At 33.5% G+C, this 18,136-nt stretch overlaps 1 protein-coding gene across 3 annotated transcripts; it reads right to left on the minus strand.

Annotated features, from left to right (window-relative positions):
• Positions 1–11,278: 11,278 nt before the first annotated feature.
• On the minus strand, positions 11,279–12,532 carry LOC109167194 (death-associated inhibitor of apoptosis 1-like). Of its 3 annotated transcripts, none has more exons than XM_019316160.1 (2): positions 12,225–12,532; positions 11,279–12,100 (listed from the first exon to the last, which is right to left on the minus strand). In XM_019316160.1, exon 2 carries the CDS (start codon positions 12,086–12,088, stop codon positions 11,492–11,494), a length of 597 nt encoding a protein of 198 aa, XP_019171705.1. In that variant the 5' UTR covers positions 12,089–12,100; positions 12,225–12,532; the 3' UTR covers positions 11,279–11,491. The 3 variants fall into 3 exon arrangements, with proteins under 3 accessions (XP_019171705.1, XP_019171706.1, XP_019171704.1); XM_019316161.1 differs by having other exon boundaries at positions 12,221–12,532; XM_019316159.1 differs by lacking the exon at positions 12,225–12,532 and having other exon boundaries at positions 11,279–11,427; positions 11,470–12,176.
• Positions 12,533–18,136: the final 5,604 nt, after the last annotated feature.

An 18,136-nucleotide genomic window follows, 5' to 3' on the forward strand; every position in this document is an offset into this window, starting at 1 on the left:
ATAACAACTAGCTTAACAGTTTTTCAGTTTTCAGCTACGAGCTTATAACTTTTCAGCTTTTAACTCCGAACTTATAATTTTTCAGCTAGGTTTACCAAACAGAGCCTTTCTTTACTGCATAACTTGAAAAATGTCAAATCATGCTTTCTACCAATAAAAATATGTTTACTAGGCAGTAAAAAATTGGGAAAAGAAATATTTTACTTTGTTGAAATTCTTGGATCTCTAGAATTACTAGATAGGGTACGTCACTTCGTTGCCAATAGAGAATATAGGTTACACAAACTGTACAAGCAACTAGGGACACCTTTCACTGCGCAGAAAAAAAAAAAAAAGATTAAATGATCATGAACAATAAAGTAGGAAGAGGCAAAAATAAACAAATAAATAAATAAAAAAGACATCAGCTGCCAGAACACAATAATACACGGGAGCTGTTTGTGGGTCATCCTCTTTAGGTAACTTGTGTATGTAGACTTCTACCCTAACCCAATTAATCACCTTAATAATCCCGAAAATTCTTATCTGACCTTAATTAATTTAAAGTTCCGGTGATTCAGCGGTCTTCACAAAAAACTCACCACGTACATTAAATGTAACACCTACACTGCAATTGCTAAGATCGATCCTGTATTCTTATACCTAATTTATAACCTAATAATCAATTGAGTTCGCCTAGCGAGCAAAGTTATTGATTCCTTTAAGCAAGCAAGATAGCCATAAAAGTTTGATTAATAACTTTTTGAGGAAAAAGAGGAGAGGAGAAGCATGCGCATAAGCGCATGCAATCACCCCTTTTTTTAGTGTTGCGTTACCACTGTGGATTGATCATTGATGGAAATGTGAGGGGTGGGAGTTGATTGATAGAGCATTGCACAATAATAAAGTCTATCACCCCAACACACAACCGTACCCTATCCTCAAAGACCACCATTATGCTGTCCTTCATATTCTTATTCTTATATATATGTATATGTATATATGCATGCAACACTACATACATCATATCACAATATAATGCATGTTAATTCAAGTTCTTATCTTTGGAAAATGCCCAACTTTTCAATAATTAGCTTCTTGATTCTATTTGATTGAGATGGCATTGATAAGACTGAATTTTTAATAATCATTATACATATGAAATAGAATATATTAGCATAATTTTTGTTCATGTACGACTGTAAGACTTATTCAGCTTTATACATTCGATTTTAAAATTGTATTAGTAGTTTACTTAAAGCGAGTTATATAATAGTACAGCGTAAATTTGATACTAAACTATACGAGTTTATTAAAACCTCACAACATTAAATATACTTTACACATTATTTTGTTACAGTAATAACTTTTTTCCGTTTCACTGACAGCACGTTTGGTTCACGGAATGAATTTTGAGGTAATAGGAATGTTATTCCATAAGGAATGGAATAGGCAAGGAATAGAATAAGAATTATATTCTATTGTTTGGTTCGCATAAGTAATAGACTTTAGGAATTATATTACAGTGTTTGGTTGATTTAAGGAATAGAAATTAAATATGCTTTAAAAGACATAAATACCCTTATAAAAATATGTGATGGTGGCGATGGTGGTGGTGGTGGCAGCGATGGTGGTGATGGTGGTGGTAGCGGTGGTGGTGGTGGTGCTGGGGTGGTGGTGGCGATGGTGGTGGCGATGGTGGTGGCGGTAGTGGTGGTGGTGGTGCTAGGGTGGTAGTGGTGGGGCCGGTGACGGTTGTGGCAAGGGTAGTGGTGGTGGCGGCAGTGGTGATGGTGGTGGTGGCGGCAGTGATGGTGCTGTGGTGGCAGTGGTGGTGGGGGGGCGACGGTTGTGGCGGTGGCGGTGGTGGTGGCGGTGGTGCTCCTGGGTGGTGGTTCTGGTGGCGGTGGTGGTGGTTCTGGTGGCGATGGTGGTGGTGGCGGTGGTGCTCCTGGGTGGTGGTTCTGGTGGCGATGGTGGTGGTGGCGGTGGCGGCAATGGTGGTGGTGGTGGTGGTGGCGGCGGTGACGACGACGATGGTTGTGGCTGTGGTGGTGATGGTGGTGGTGGTGGTGGTGGTGCTGGGGTGGTAGCGGTGGTGGTGGGGGCGGCGACGGTTGTGGCGATGGTGGTGGTGGTGGCGGCGGCGGCGGTGATGGTGGTGGTGGCGACGACGGTGGTGAAATAGGATAAGTTTATATATAGGATAAAAAAATTAGGTTAAAGAAAGGGGTAAAAAAAGAAATAGATTCTAAAATCTATTCCTGAGCGTTCAGTAATAGGCTAATACCAGGGGGGCCCTAGTAATAGCTATTACCTTATTTGAGGTAATAGGCTATTACCAGGAATATTATTCCTGGTAATAGAAATGGTTACCAAACAAAGGAATATGCCTATTACTGGGAATGCTATGCCATTCCCGGCCTATTCCATAAACCAAACGGGCCATGAGTATTATATTTAACACTTATTAGCTTGTTAAGTTCATCCCATGAGATATTGAGGGTGTAAAATCGACCTTTCTCTTAGTTAATTACAATTTAGTACAAATAAGTGAATAACATTATTCAAAGTCCTTAAAAAAAAAGAAACATTATTCGAAGTCCTAAAGCTACTTGTACATATATACCCCGGCCCCTAGCATCTATGTTCACGGACTTCACCGGCAGCTCATGTGAGGGAACAAAAATTCCACTTCATCATGTGCCATGCAGCTACTGAAACACCGGTTCGGTATATCCTAACATCCTATGATATTTTAGGGCGGTTGAGTGAGTAATACTTACCCCCAAAGACTAAATTCCCACCCCATAGAGCATGTGGGAGGATGTAAATCTCGGTGACTCAATGAGTTAGTAGGCAGGACCTAATTCCACACTGTCACCAAGTTCGAACCTTGGTTTCTTGCCCCAAATACTGCCCACTAAACCTGAGCTAAACCCATGCGGGTATTAAGTGAGTAATACTGTAATTATTGTACCAAAATGTTTTTTTTTAATTCTATATTTATCAATATTTTTTCAGTCGAACTCATCGCATAACGTATTTCTAGTGTGATTTGTAAGTTTTTTTTCGACCTAAAAATATGCACTCGGTAAATTATGTCGCCTTATACATGACTACATGGGTCTCTAATGCGGTACGCAGATTTTCCTCAAATGTGTGGGGGTTTTTTTTCAGAAAGTTTATATTAGGTACGTAAAAGTTTATATTTTTCACCTAAAAATATGCACTCGGTAAATCTATTTATATTCACATCATTCACAGGTGTCTCTAATGCAGTATGCAGGTTTCCCCAAAGGTGTATACTAGATAAATTTCGTTGGCCCAAACTGACAGATAATTATAATGAGGTAAACTAGCCTAATTTATCTAAAAAAAAATTCAATAGACTCCTCTTATTAAGAGTCAAATTTATAATTTTATAATTACTAAGCGAATCGTTTTACTAATTTGACTGACTTATCCATAACCTTTCTTTCTTTGATAATTAATGTAGAGGCTAGATGCCATGCTCAGCTTAGAGTCTCTCTTCAGATGAACTGATTGGCTGTATATGTAATTAAGATCTGTTTTAATTTTTCTTTTATTATTATTGTTTTTTTTTTTTTTTTGTATGTATATATGTAAAATAAACCATGGGCTCTGATATTTTGATTTCATCTATGAAAAAATGTTTTTAATTTGAGTTTATCAAAAAAAATATATAAATAAGATACGACTATATGTGGTCCGGAGTCCGGACAATCAATTTATAAGTTCAATTTTTTATTTTTTTTGCCACTTTTTTATATTTAATGAAATTTTATTTCAAAATACACACAGAATAGTTACTACATATATATAGCTGTTTAAAGTTATGTTTGCTCTAATTAATTTCTCTATTTAATCATGTCTAGATACTTGTTTAGCACTTTATATCTGATTAATTTAATGAGTTGGCCAATTTGCTGTTAATGAATATAATGAGTTTTTATTAATGACATGCCAATCTATAATTTTATATATCGACTATTAATATATATATATATATATATATATATATATATATATATATATATATATATATATATATATATATATAATGTAAATTTCATAGTTTAGTGGAATAGAAGTCAAATCCATGACCTTCCACATAAATCAATTCCCGATACCAAATTGAAAATCTACGTTTTATATATATTTTCAATATTTCAATATGGGTCACACTTGTGTGAAAGTGTCTCACTAATTTTTGTTACTGCTTAAATCAAATCAATATGAAAATGTAATAAATACTCATACTAAACAATATAATAGTAATTAGTAATAAAGTGTTTAATTTGCTACTCATAAGAGAAAATGTAATACTTTTGAGGACAAATGTAATATAATACTTTTACATTTTGATGTAAAAGTATTACATTTTCCCTTATAAGCTAAGTAATGGTGGCAAGTGTTTCTTATGCAAAAGTATTACATTTTTCTTCAAAAGTATTACATTTTCAAGTATAAGTACGTATTACATTTTATCTTGACCCGACCTGTCTCACAAACAAAGATCCGTGTGATACGGTCTCACACAAAATTTTGACTCTCAATATACATTATGTTAAAGAGTTCTAAATAAGATCTTCTCTTGTCGTAAACTTCAAATTTTGCTAACGCTATTCAAATCGAATCTGAATTAGTTTTATCATGTCGGAGATAAATACAAAAGGGTAGTAGGAAAAAGAAATATAAATTAAAGTCGTATATGTGGCAGCAGAAGTAATCGCAAGGAAATTAAATTGGAGAGAAGAGAAGATTTTGGATTTTTGGTAGAGACAGGATGCCCAAGCCACCATTGAAGAGATTAAAGTCCGGGCCTTAGCCTCCATGTTTGAATCTTGAAGATGAACGAGTTTAACGATGACAAGAATTTTAACCTGTTGCGCTGCCTCCATTTTCATATGATTACACGTATAGTTCTCTCCTTGTGTTACACGCCTAGCATACCAGATTCATGCTTCAATTTCTATTCATTTACCCTTTTTACACAATTGTTAAGTTTTTCCTCATCGATCCTATATATAACTAGAAAAAGAAAAACTCAAAAGTTAGAAGGAATTAAAACACTACCTAAAAGAGAGATTGAACAAGATTAGGAATTCCACCATCAATTATTCCAAATAAATCAATTACATGAAAGAACCGCAAGCCATATCATATTATTATATTAAAAAGAAATTATATATTGACATGGCTATGATATGTCATCTTGAAACCTAAGCTACTGCAAAGATGTTACGTTCATGCCTTCATGGCCTAATCCATAAATGAAAAACTCTATTTTTTCTATATTTATCGGTGCTTGCTTGTAAATTGACTAGCTAGACAATTCCACCACAACTTAATCAAATGTAGCCACATATTCAAAACCAAATTTGATTCTTAAAAGCAAGGAAAAGTATTGTATACCCAATATAATTAAGCACCTTTAAAAGGAAAAAAGATCAGAATAGAATAACCAAAAAATAAGAGAATAAGAAGACAACCGGATTCAAATATGAAAAGTTGTAATCATAAACGTTGGAAGAGCATAACAAGTTCTAATTTGGAAGTAGTTTTAGGTTCCATGAATGATATATTATATTTCTTTTTTTTTTTTGTTTTTTAAATGGTGATGAAAACTCGCAACCACTATATGATGAAATGTATTGAGAAAATCTCGCCTTACCCTAAAGGATCGGATCACAATAAGGTCCCGAAATATAATATGTCCCACTTTATAGCTACTCTACTGCCAAACTAATAGTCTGACTAACTTGACTGTGATTACTCCCGAAATATAATATGTCCCACTTTATAAAGTCTCCTAATCCCATGGATAACTCTAGTCCATTCCGTGGCTGATAATAACCAAATAAAAAAAAAATGGTCCCTCCGATCATGATCATCATCCTCTAATTAAAGCATTCATATCGTGAGGTCTCAAGTCTTGTAATTAGTGGGATGGCCAATCAAACATATATAGTTCGATCCATTTGTAGGCCATTAAAGTCCCTCACTGCCCACATGACTTAACTCAAAACTTTGAACTCATACATGCAATGGAGTTCGGGGAGTGACCTGGTTCAGTGTATTCATGGAAAAGAAGAAGCCATGATGTTTACCCAGAAAGGAAATCTGGGTCCAGCTTTTAATAATGAAAGCTATATATATATATATATATATATATAGTGCTTTTTAAATTTTAAGAAAGTTTTTTGGCAACTTGCGAGTGTTTAGTATTGGTTGTGCAGCTTCCGAGATTGAAGTGGACGTGGTCGCGTGTACTGTTCTGTTATGGATGGTGGGTTTCATCGGTTATTATATTATATTATATTACGTGTGTGTTCATTATCCTATGTATGTGTGTGTTGTTTTCTTTAATTTATCCGATTGGTTGATGCCTTTCTTTGAATCATTCTCTTTTGTTGCATTTGCCTGCAAAGCATTTGTCAAGTTGATGCTCTGTGAGTGTGTGTTTTTATTTTCTTTTGGTGGTGAAATAAATCTGCGTTTACTATTTTAAAGTGTACATAAATAAACTTTGCTTTTATTTCGGTTGAGATGATGTTGATTGGGAAGAATCAAACATGTGACCGGGTAGTAAACCTTACTTTTGTATAGTATACCACAAATCAGACCTTATACCACGAGTTTAACTAAAATCGTGTTGGTAATCGTGAAATTCGTTGTTGAACATATATAATATATAAACATAAATGTACAATTCAATTATTATTAGTTTAGCCTTTTAGTTGAGATGGAGCAAATGCTTTAATTTGGTATCAGAGCTAACCCTATGACTATGGTACACGTGTTGCTTGAAGCTTATCAATAAGTAATCGACTTGCACACGTGAGAGGGGACATAATTAAACATAAATGTACAATTTAACTATCAGCTTAGACTTTTAGTTAAAATGAAACAAAATACTTCAATCTTTGTACCCTCTTAGTATAATAACTCCTTTTGCATGCCTTTGCCAACAAATCAACAGCGCAGCACATAGTTCAGCGGTCAAGATCGAAGCTACACCCATCCTATAAGAAATCCACAGACCCATGCATTAATTTCATTAGAAGATTAAATGGGAAAAAAATATTACTCTCTATGGAAAATACTTGGTGTACTCCCAACTTATACTTCCTCTCATGCGTTTTTTATGTAGGTATTTTTCAGTGGACCCACATAATAAAAATAATCAATCCTTGTTTGTCACCTTAAAAAGTACAAGTAAAAAAGTAGAATTTGAAAGTACGCATAATAAAACTCATTATATAAATATAAATATTTAATCTAATTATGATTTTAAATTATTTCTAATTGAGATGCAATACATGCTTCAATTTAGTATTATTTTAACAGATAATTATTTTTTGAGGCAAAATGAGAACGTTAGTGGAAGATAATATTTTATTCAATGATCCTAAATAGTGTAGGTTCATTTACCTGCCAATTAAGTTCAATGATTAGATCATTAATTTATATATTATTATTCTTAGCTAGTCGTGTCATGTTATGATGTCTGACCGTATACTTCTATAATCCCCTCCATACCCACAAAAAAAAAAAAAAAAATTAAAAAAAAAAAATGTTTGGCATTACAACTGAGAGAAATCACATGATTCAAACTGGGCAGGTCGCCGAGAATCTCGGCGGCGACATAGATTGCATATGAACTATCGAACGGACGACGCTGTTGTGTTTGTTCGTTAGTTCGATCTAACTGTGCCATACTGTATTTATGTGTGGTACAACATTTTCTTCTTTTTTAAGTTATTGAAGTACAAAGAATTAATACAGTCAGTCTCTATTAAAGTTCAAACTTATAAATCTATTTAAACACAAAGAGTCAATGTCTATATACTGGGTTTGAACTTAGAACCTCTTATTTGAAAGATCACATCTATGCCGCTTGATCACAGGGAGAAGAAATGGGAGAATTCTAGCTGGCTGTATTTGTATAGGCCGGTAGATCATCAATCACGGTCACTTTCTTGAAAAGGAAACGACAGGAAATCAATCAATGCTATCCACATTATTGTTCTCGAAAACTCCGAAGCTTCATAGCATATGAGGTGTAACAGTTTGGTACGTTAAGAGTAAATAAAAGTTCGATTCATAAATCTTAAATTAACTGCGAATTCATACACCTACTATACCAGAATCTAACAGGGAAACATATCAAATAGTAAAAGATTTAACGTAAGCAACATAGATAAGATATACTATATTACTCCGTAGTATATTGTATAGGGATGTGTGTGATGGTCAGTTTCCATCCATTTTTGACAAATAACTAAAATAATTAAAAAGATTTTCAGATAGTTTTTACGAAAATTTCTGTCAATTCAATTATAGGTTTTTAAACCGTTCTCATATATAGTTAAACTTGAAACATTTGTGATTGTCAATTTGATTAATTGGTCAACTCGATTGAGATGTTTCTGAACAATATTATTCGGGCATCGTCAATAGTGGGCCTTTTGGTGTGATTTTTGAAAAGTCTTTACATTTGTTATTAGAAAAGAGAAATGAGAAGAAATAAAAACTATGAAAAATGGAAATTAAAAAAATAAAAAAACTGACTTTTCAGAAACAAAAAAAAAATAAAAAAAAAAATAATAATAATAATAATAATAATAAAATAAATAGTGCTGACGCGCCAGCGGGCACCCGACTGGGCGTCCTTGTTCAGGATACGTGCACTGCTTCTTGTTCACTGTGTCGTGGGGCCCACACAAATTCACAATTTGCAGGAGGAGCTTACTCATTCTCTCTCTTTCCTTTACCTCACTCAGTTCTCCTCAAAATCTGATTCGAAATTTCTCTAATGGAGATCGATGCTCTTATATAATTAATTGGGTGGTGTTATCAATGGAAATAGTTCATTGTCAAATTACAAATTAAATGATGCGAAAGAATACGATTATATTGTAGATAACATCAAATCATCAAAGGTGGTACAAAATCATAAAGGTGACACCAACGTGAGATATCGAAAAATCAGAATGGGACCCTGCCAAAGTTAGATCCCATTTTTGATGTGTCATTTTTCATGCTTTTAAACAAAGATTGACTCTTTGACCTTTGCATTCTTCAACACTTTGCTTCGCTTCTCCAAGTAAGTTCCTTCCTGGTTGGTCTCTGTGATGCTGACCCCCAGCCAACTTTCTTTGAAAATAAAAATTGAGAAAAAAAAAAAAAAAAACTCTTTTATAATCGATGTAACTTAATTTTGTCGAACTAATTTCTGAATCTCATGAACCCGCTTCCAAGATCCATAACTAAACTGTATATTTTTGTGCATAAGAAGCTCAACACAAGCAGATGTTCTCGGCACAAGACCTAAGCATATGTTGTTTGTCAAGATTAATAAATTTTTGTTTGATTTTAGGTAGAATTAATCAATTGTATTGTCGTTTGTCAAATAGGGTACATTATTGCACAGAGAAAAAGAGAATTCTTGTGGTTTGGCAATGGTGGAGCATGTGCTCATGCAGATAGATACACATGAATGCACTTCCGCGTAAGGGTGTATTTGGATTCGACTTATTTAACTTATAAGTAATTTAAACCATGGAATTTTGGGTGTATTATTGGGTTCAAATTTGGTTAGCTTAATATTCGCTATATTGCTTTTGTTGTGCTTGATTTGATTAATTTTAAATGAGCTTCTTCACAAACCATAAACTAGCGTGTTTTATAAAGTCGGACAACTTACTTGTGTATATAATTAATAAGTGAACTTGTCGATTAATACAACATAGTAATTCGGGAACTGTTAATATAATTATAAAGTCGAATCAGGAAATTAACTCGGATCGTTATGTTGTGCATTTGTATGCACCAACGGATGTAAAAACGACATCGTTTTATTAAAAACGCCATCGTTTTATTAAAAACGCGCATCCCACTTTAAAAAAAAATCTCAGTTTCGATTCCCCTCAACAGTATTATGTTGTTCATAGATTCTGGAATTTTAGTTCATAGATTCTGAAATTTTAGTTCATTAATTATGGATATTTAGACGTGAATCGAAACTGATTTTTTTTCATTCATGCTGGATTTTTAGTTCATTCACTCTGTAATTTTAGTTAATAGATTTTGGAATTTTAGTTAATAGATTTTGGAATTTTAGTTCATCGATTCTGGATTTTTAGTTCATCAATTCTGGAATTTTAGTTCAAATTATGCAAAATATAATGTTATTGCTGGGAATCGAAACTGAATTTATTTTTTTTTTTATAAATGAAACAGCACGTTTTTAATAAAACGACGTCGTTTTTGCATCCATATGCACCATGTGCATATGGATGCACAGCATAATTTGCCAATCAACTCTTATATGTATGCTTCAGGTTATAGAGTTCTGAATCTGATCGAATATGAATTGAGATTGATAGAAGAGAACAACAAATTATTAGAATTGAACCATCAATTGAGGTGATTAGGTTGTATAGCACTAAGCCCACTTCTTAAGGATTACGGCTCGATTGCTTTTTAATGTTGAACTACCCAAAATAGAAAATGGATAGCGAAAGAGTATTCTCTGGCTCATTGGGCTTTTGAATGGAACCATTCGTTATCTGATCCTCCTACAGACAGACTATCCGATCAAAGGCCCGAAATGATTTTGGGGAACAAATTCTTGTGTGGATCACGACTCAAAACGACATCGTTTATGTATTATCAGTTGTTTATGCATGTGTTAGTATAATGGATTTCTTGGGTAAAATAATATATTTTTATGAGTTAAAATAAAGTACTTTATGAGTTATATAAATGTATGTTTGATAAGTTATTAATTAAGTGTTCATGAGCTGTCCATTATTGGTTTGAATAATGTACCTTTGGTAAGTTTTGCAATTGTCTATGGTTTATAATAATGTCCTTTATGTTTTAAAATAATGTATTTTAAGAGTTATATATAAAAATGTACTTTATTCTAAGCTCTTAGGTGTTGATAAACTGATCATCATGTATTTAGATAATGGACATTATGACTTGTAAGTTAGAATAATGTAGTTTATTGGTTAGAATAATAATGAACTTTATGGGGTAAGATAATATATTTTACGAGTTAGAATAATGTACTTTATGCGTTATAAAATTGTATGTTGCATCAGTGATGTTAAGGAAGAAGCAATGAAGAGGAAAATGCAAGTTATGTGAAAAAAAAAAAAAAAACACTTGAGCGGAAAAAAGAAATAGAAAAATGAAGCTGATTGTGTAAGATTTGTAAGTGTAATCCTTGCCATTCACTTGCATTTAAAAAGAAAAAATAAAATAAAATGGACATTTTAGTTTGCAATTCAGTCTGATAGTGTTACAATAATGATTCACTTTTGTCAAAATCAAAATAATTTACATTTATTTAAGTAGTTTCTTCCTGCTTTGCTTCTATTTTTGTGGGTATATATAGAGATGCCATATTTGTGTGATTTTGATGAAATTGATGGGGTCGAAAGCTGTGTACACAAATCTCCAGGACCAATAAATCTTAGTAAATGTCGAGGATTTCAAGGATGGATCTGTTGCAGAGGGGACATGAACCTCGGTTTAGCCACACCTCCCTCGAACACACTCTGCAAAAAGTGTGTCCACATGGTATGAACGCCGCGCCTTTTTTCCTCCCCATGCAAACGCAGCACACCGCGTCACTTCCCGGCCGGCTCTCCTTCTCCGTCGCCGTCGTCTCCCCGTCGTTCTCCTCCAGCAACCTCATCAACGAAACTCTGAGCGGCGTGCTCCCCGGCCCGCTGTTTTCGGCCGCCGCCGGGATTATTTGACTCTGACCTTCCACGTCCGAATCTTGGACCGCCCTGTACTGCCGCTCCGCCGCCAACGCCGCCGCCAGGTTCATCCCCGAGCCCGTCGGCGTGTCGGCCGCCGCACATGCCGGCGGAGACTGCGCGCCCGCCCGCGGCCCGACTTCTTGTCCTTCCTCCTCACCATCATCTTCGTCGTCGTCGTCGCGAACGCTTATAGTCGCCGGCACCAAACCCCACGAGGCGCCGCAACAGTTGATCCCTTTGAAACTCAACCGCTCTTTCAGACTCTTCCGCCGCCTCACCAGTCGATCGGCGCCGCCGTCCATTTCTCCCTTCCCCTGCAATCCAAAACACAAGATTTCACCCATTTCTGGAATTGAAACACATTATATTCATTCACACGCATATATACATACATGTACGCGGAGAGAAAGAAACGATGAAGAAAGAGAACAAACATACGTAAAAAGAATGAAGAAATTGAAGGGCACCGCCAGAGAGCCGAGCAAACCACCGCCTGTGTAATAGAGTTCACAGGGAGAGAAAGTGATGAGTTAATAATTAAGATGGAATAATATATATATGTATTTCACGAGCTCGTCAACGGTTCTTGCTTTTTTGTAGAAAACTAGGACTTGTGGTAGTATATAGAATATATATTGTACAGCGTGGAAATATTCTGCAGATGCTTTAATTTGATTGAGGATGGAAACAAGGGACAAAAAGGAAGAAGGGGAAAAAGATGATGAAGAAAAAAAGGAATCATGGTGGGGCTGGTTAGAGGCTGTTTTTCTAGTTAGTTTAGACTAAATGGGATTTGTTTATCCAATGATTACGTATTAAAGGAACAACACCTGGATAAACGTGCATATAATGCTAACTAATTTTCAATTAAAAACTGACATCTGTAGATTAGACTGGGTAGAGTTTTATTGTAGTTGATTGAGGGGAAGATATACCTAATTGGTTCAAATTAATTAAGATTGTCAGTAGTAATTTTTACCAGAAGTCAAACTTAAAATCTTATGATTACTAAAATTAATTGTCATACTAATTCAACTAGGGGTTGTGTTATCATAGCGACATCTATAGGGTACATAATATTGATAGAATCATGTATGACATATATATACATGATTGAGATTTGATGCTATGTCTAAATTATGTTATTTTGTAACTATCAAGACTATGTGGTCTAATGGTACCCGGATTGAACTTTCATTTAGAAAGTTATGAGTTTGAGCTTCAGTATTTCAGGAGGTGCAGATACTACATTGTAAAAGAGCCCGTAGCATTCAAAAAAATGTTATTTTGTAACTTTATTTTCCATTTGCTCGTATTTAAAAAAAAAAAAAAAAAAAAAAAAAAAAAAAACATGTCTACCTATTAAAATATTATGATAATCCTAATATAAAATATAAAAAAATTTCTTATATTTGAAAATTATATTTTATATGATTAAATATTGTTTAAAATTAAAATATAAAAAAAATGTATGATATTATATTGCAGTGAAATTTTATTTGTTATAGGTGAGTGTGTGGATTTGTATTGAAATTTTCATTTGCGTACAGTGTGCAGTCGCCGGCCAGAAGTAAGTCAAAAGCCATGGAAGCAGGCAGGCACGATGGCCAAGGTTTCCCATGTGGCTGTTTTGCATTTGGTTTTAAAAGTTGTCAACTTTTTTTTGTTTTTTGTTTGTTTTGGTTATATATTGTTTTTTCCTTCCTGTCTTTTTAAGCCTACTTTTTTTTTTTTTTTTTTTTTTTTTTTTTTTTTTTTGGGTGTGGTGAGTGTAAAAAAAAAAAACATTTTTAATGAAACTCAAATATTTGTTGGATAATTCATTTGTATCTCATAGTAGAAATTTGAACAACTTATTCATGTATTTTATTATCTTGGAATAAAGACTTTTAAATAATTCAATTGAAAAGCAATTCTTTTGTAGCAATAAACAAAGTAAAGTATGATGGTGTAAACGGTAAACCACGAGGTGGTCAGGATTTTTTTCTGTCTGTTTAACGGTCCAGGGTCACCCGACTAATTCCCGTTCGCTCTAGGAGATACGGGACTGATTCAAAGAAAATCGTCACTTGTAAAAATCAAACCCAGGTTATCCTAAAATTCTCCACCACAAAGTAAAGCATGATAACAATGTTATAAATTATCACTATCACTTGCTTGAAGTCATAAAAGATCTTATAGAGTGAAATTATAGCAGACACATTTACACCGAGTCAAATACTTAGACATATTAAATGGTCACACATTATGATTACTTCCAATGTGACTTGCATATTTTTAGGAGTCCTCAATCTAAAGGGTTTGGAATTACCGCTAAGCTAAGTGCTACTATATAAAAATAGTTTGAGAATCGTTGCAGTTTGGCAACACTTTTTCCAATGGTTCTTTAAAATTGCTGCAAAATCACCTTCGTGACATACATATATTTAGCGGTTGCCTAAATGCCGCAAACTTCTTTAAGGTGTTTAAAAATCACCGCAAAAAAAAAAAAAAAAAAAAAAAATACTACTAAATACACAGTTGTTTATAGTGTTTCTATTCAACTACTTCCTTCATATTTACCAAAAACAAAAAATAGTATAGTCTAACATAATCATATATTATTAACTTATAATATGACAGATCAATTTTATAGTCTTCAATAACTACAAAGGTTTTAACTCAAAATTATATATTACTATAACTCTGAGTATTTGTCATTGACCATTTCAAAGTTTATGTTGTTAATTGTCTAAATCATTTTCTTTTGTCTACATCAAATTGTGTAATTTATCTGTTCTCTACATCAAATTACGTAAATATCCTACTCACTTCGATTATAGTTATCGAAATCGCATTTCTCTACCTCTAATTGACTATTACAGAGCGTTTGGTTAGAAGAATAAAATTAGAGGGGAAATAACTATTATTCAGTGAGAAATAATTTACCAAGGTCTGTATGATTTAATGGTGCCAAGTTGCTCCCCTATGTGGGGTGGTGGGTTTGAGCCTTGGTGAAGGCGATTATGGTCATTTCTTTCTCTTTATTTATTTTAGACATACTAATTTAATATATTGGTGGTAAAAATAATTAATTTTAAATATTTATAAAGTAATATATGAGTAGGAATATAAATATCGCCAGCGTCACGTAATCTAAGCTAGCAATAATATTAACATCATTAATTATTGTCTTTAATTACATCACTTTATACAGGAACCTCATATGTATTTTGATCAACCCATCCAACCAAACACCCCAATTAGTTCTTCTATTGAGTTTTGGACTCAGTGTACGCTGTGTGTCACTATTTGCACTCGTGACTAGCGCAAATTATGCTGTGTGGACACGAGTCCAAAATGATGTCGTTTTCAGAAAAAATGCGGTATTCTAGTTTTTTTAAAAAAATTGAGTTTGTCTCGCCGTTAAAGGTGTTAACAGCGTTATTCGTTTGTGGCATTATGAATGTACAGTTATGGAATTATAAATATACAGTTATGGAATTATGAATGTAAGTTATGGAATTATGAACACAGAGCTCTGACATTATGAACTTACAATTATGAACATATAGTGATAAAATTATGAACATAGAGCCCTAAAAGTGTGAACAAGAAGTTTCGAAAATTATGAATGTACAGTTAGGGAATTATGAATGTACAATTATGGAATTATGAATGTACAGTTATGAAATTATAAATGTACAGTTATGGAATTATGAACACAGAGCTCTGACATTATGAACTTACAATATGAACATATAGTGATAAAATTATGAACATAGAGTTCTAAAATTGTGAACATAGAGATTTGAAAATTATGAATTTACAGTTATTGAATTGTGAATGTACGGTTACGAAATTATGAATGTACAGTTATGGAATTATGAACACAGAGCTATGACATTATGAACTTACGATTATGAACATATAGTGATAAAATTATGAACATATACTCTTATAACGAAGCGGTCTAAAAAACAAGTGGAAGATAACAGTGCCACTAATGGCACCGTTACCCGTGTCCACAATGCATGCTGAATACGGGTCCATAGCATAACGATTGCGTGACTAGTGAGCTGCAATCATTATTGTATGGACCATGGTCCACACAAGTTGTGTGGATCATATTTTGTCTTCTATAAAATAATGTACATTTAATACAAAAATAATGTATATTCGGTATAAAAATAATGTTTATTATATTTAGGGGATATACATTATTTTTGTTCTGGGTGTACATTATATTGTATAATGTACATTCAGTACAAAAATAATGTACATTCATTATATTAAAAATGTATTTTTTATTATGGTCCACATAACATTGTGTGGACCATGGTCCATACAATAATTTGCCAGTGAGGTGGCTAAGTGCGATGTGCTCTTTTGTTGGGCCTTATATATTGGCTAACATGCCTTTAGGAAATAAGTTATTTATCAATTGCAAGCCCAATTCGCACATATTAACTGTGCAATCGTTATATCCTACACCACGGCGCACATAGCATTGTGCGCCGCGCGCCTCCCAAAACGACGTCGTTTTGGGGTAGTGTTGGGAGGCGCGGTAGGAAGTTGCTGAGATTATGTGTATTTGTTCACAACGTTATGTGTATTGGTTCATACAGTTATGTGTATTTTTTATACAATTATGTACATCCGAATCAGAAAATTTGTGTGTATTATGTTAAGAGTTGATGTGTATTATGTTAAAAGTTTATGTTTATTATGTATTATGTTAGATTATGTGTATTATCTTTTAAAAAGAGTATGTATATTTTGTTATATAATTATGTACATTCATGTATAACATTATGTGTATTCTAGTATAACATTATGTACATTCTTGAACAGCGGGTTTTTTTTTTTTAAGAAAAAACTACTGCCATTCATTGGGACAGGAAATTTCAAAAAATAAAATAATTAAAACGACGTCGTTTTGCATCTGAGCGCATAGTGCAACGCGCGCCGTGGTGTAGGATATAAATTGCCTGAACATAATTATGAACATAATTATAAATATTATAAATATAGAGATTTAATAATTGTGAATATAAATATATAGCTTTATAATTATGAACATATAGTTCTGTAATTGTGAATATAGAGTTCAGTAATTATGAATATAAGTTTAAACATTATGAATATATAGTTTTATAATTATTAACATATAGTTCAGTAATTATGAACATAGAATCGTGTCCACCTTGCAAGTGGACACGGTTCGACAGCATAACGATTGTTTATTACTACTATTTATATATTGTCACAATCTACACTATACTATATTATCAAAATTAAATTTGCTCTGAAAGATCAAGGTGGACGGATTAGTTGAACATGATTCTAATAGCACAAAGTTATGAATTTAATTATTGTTCATACTCACTCAGTCAAATTTGTAACATAGAGTATTTTTTTTATACAACTTTAAATACTACAAAATGGATAAGAAATTATACTCTTGCACCATGTAACTATCTTAGCCACTCAAAATGGCTTTTTTTTTTTTTTTTTTTTTTTTTTTTTTTTTTTTTTTGCACCATGTAACTATCTTAGCCACTCAAAAATGGCTTTTTTTTTTTTTTTTTTTTTTTTTTTTTTTTTTTTGTTTTGTTTTGAAAACCAACCGCATTGGCATATATTAATGAATGAAAGAAGCAATAGAGTCAGGAGGGACAAAGTCCCAATACATAGAGTTATCCTGATTGAAAGCTACCGAAGTTAAAGTATGAGCATGTAAATGAATCGATCTAGAGACAATATTTAAAGACCAATAATTAAATAAAGCCAAAGTTGCCCGGCACTGGTCTACAACCATCCCGATGAAAGATAGAATAGTCGCAGGACTTAAACTTAAGGAACTTTGTAACTCTGAGCAGTCTGTGAGGAGATCCACATCGAGTTCGTTTCGGTTTTAAAGCCAGGATAAGGCCTCTTTGCAAGCGAGTGCCTCTGCTATTAGGGGTGAAAAACAGCCCGGGAGTTTGCCGTTCGTCACCGCTCTGAATGAGCCCATAAATGATAAAGCACCGCAGCCACCATGCAAAATTGTTCGTCTGTTAAAATAATCATCGCACCCATGAGTCATACAGGAAAAGAATCAGCTACAATATTTGTGATGGGTAACTCCGTAACATTCCAAACAAGTTTAGAATAATCACAAGAAACAAGTGAATGTATAACATCTTCATGAATTAAACCACACATTGAGCATGTTGGTTCCACTTCTACTCTCTTTATAAGTAAATTGTTTGTGATAGGAAGGATATCACACAAAGCTCTCCATAAATTTTTTTTTTTTACTTGGGGACCTTTAATTTCCACAATGTAATCCATTTATCAAAAATACCATACCAAAATCTCCAACA

Source organism: Ipomoea nil, unplaced genomic scaffold (genome assembly GCF_001879475.1).
Source record: "Ipomoea nil cultivar Tokyo-kokei standard unplaced genomic scaffold, Asagao_1.1 scaffold3147, whole genome shotgun sequence".
Lineage (NCBI taxonomy): Eukaryota > Viridiplantae > Streptophyta > Magnoliopsida > Solanales > Convolvulaceae > Ipomoea > Ipomoea nil.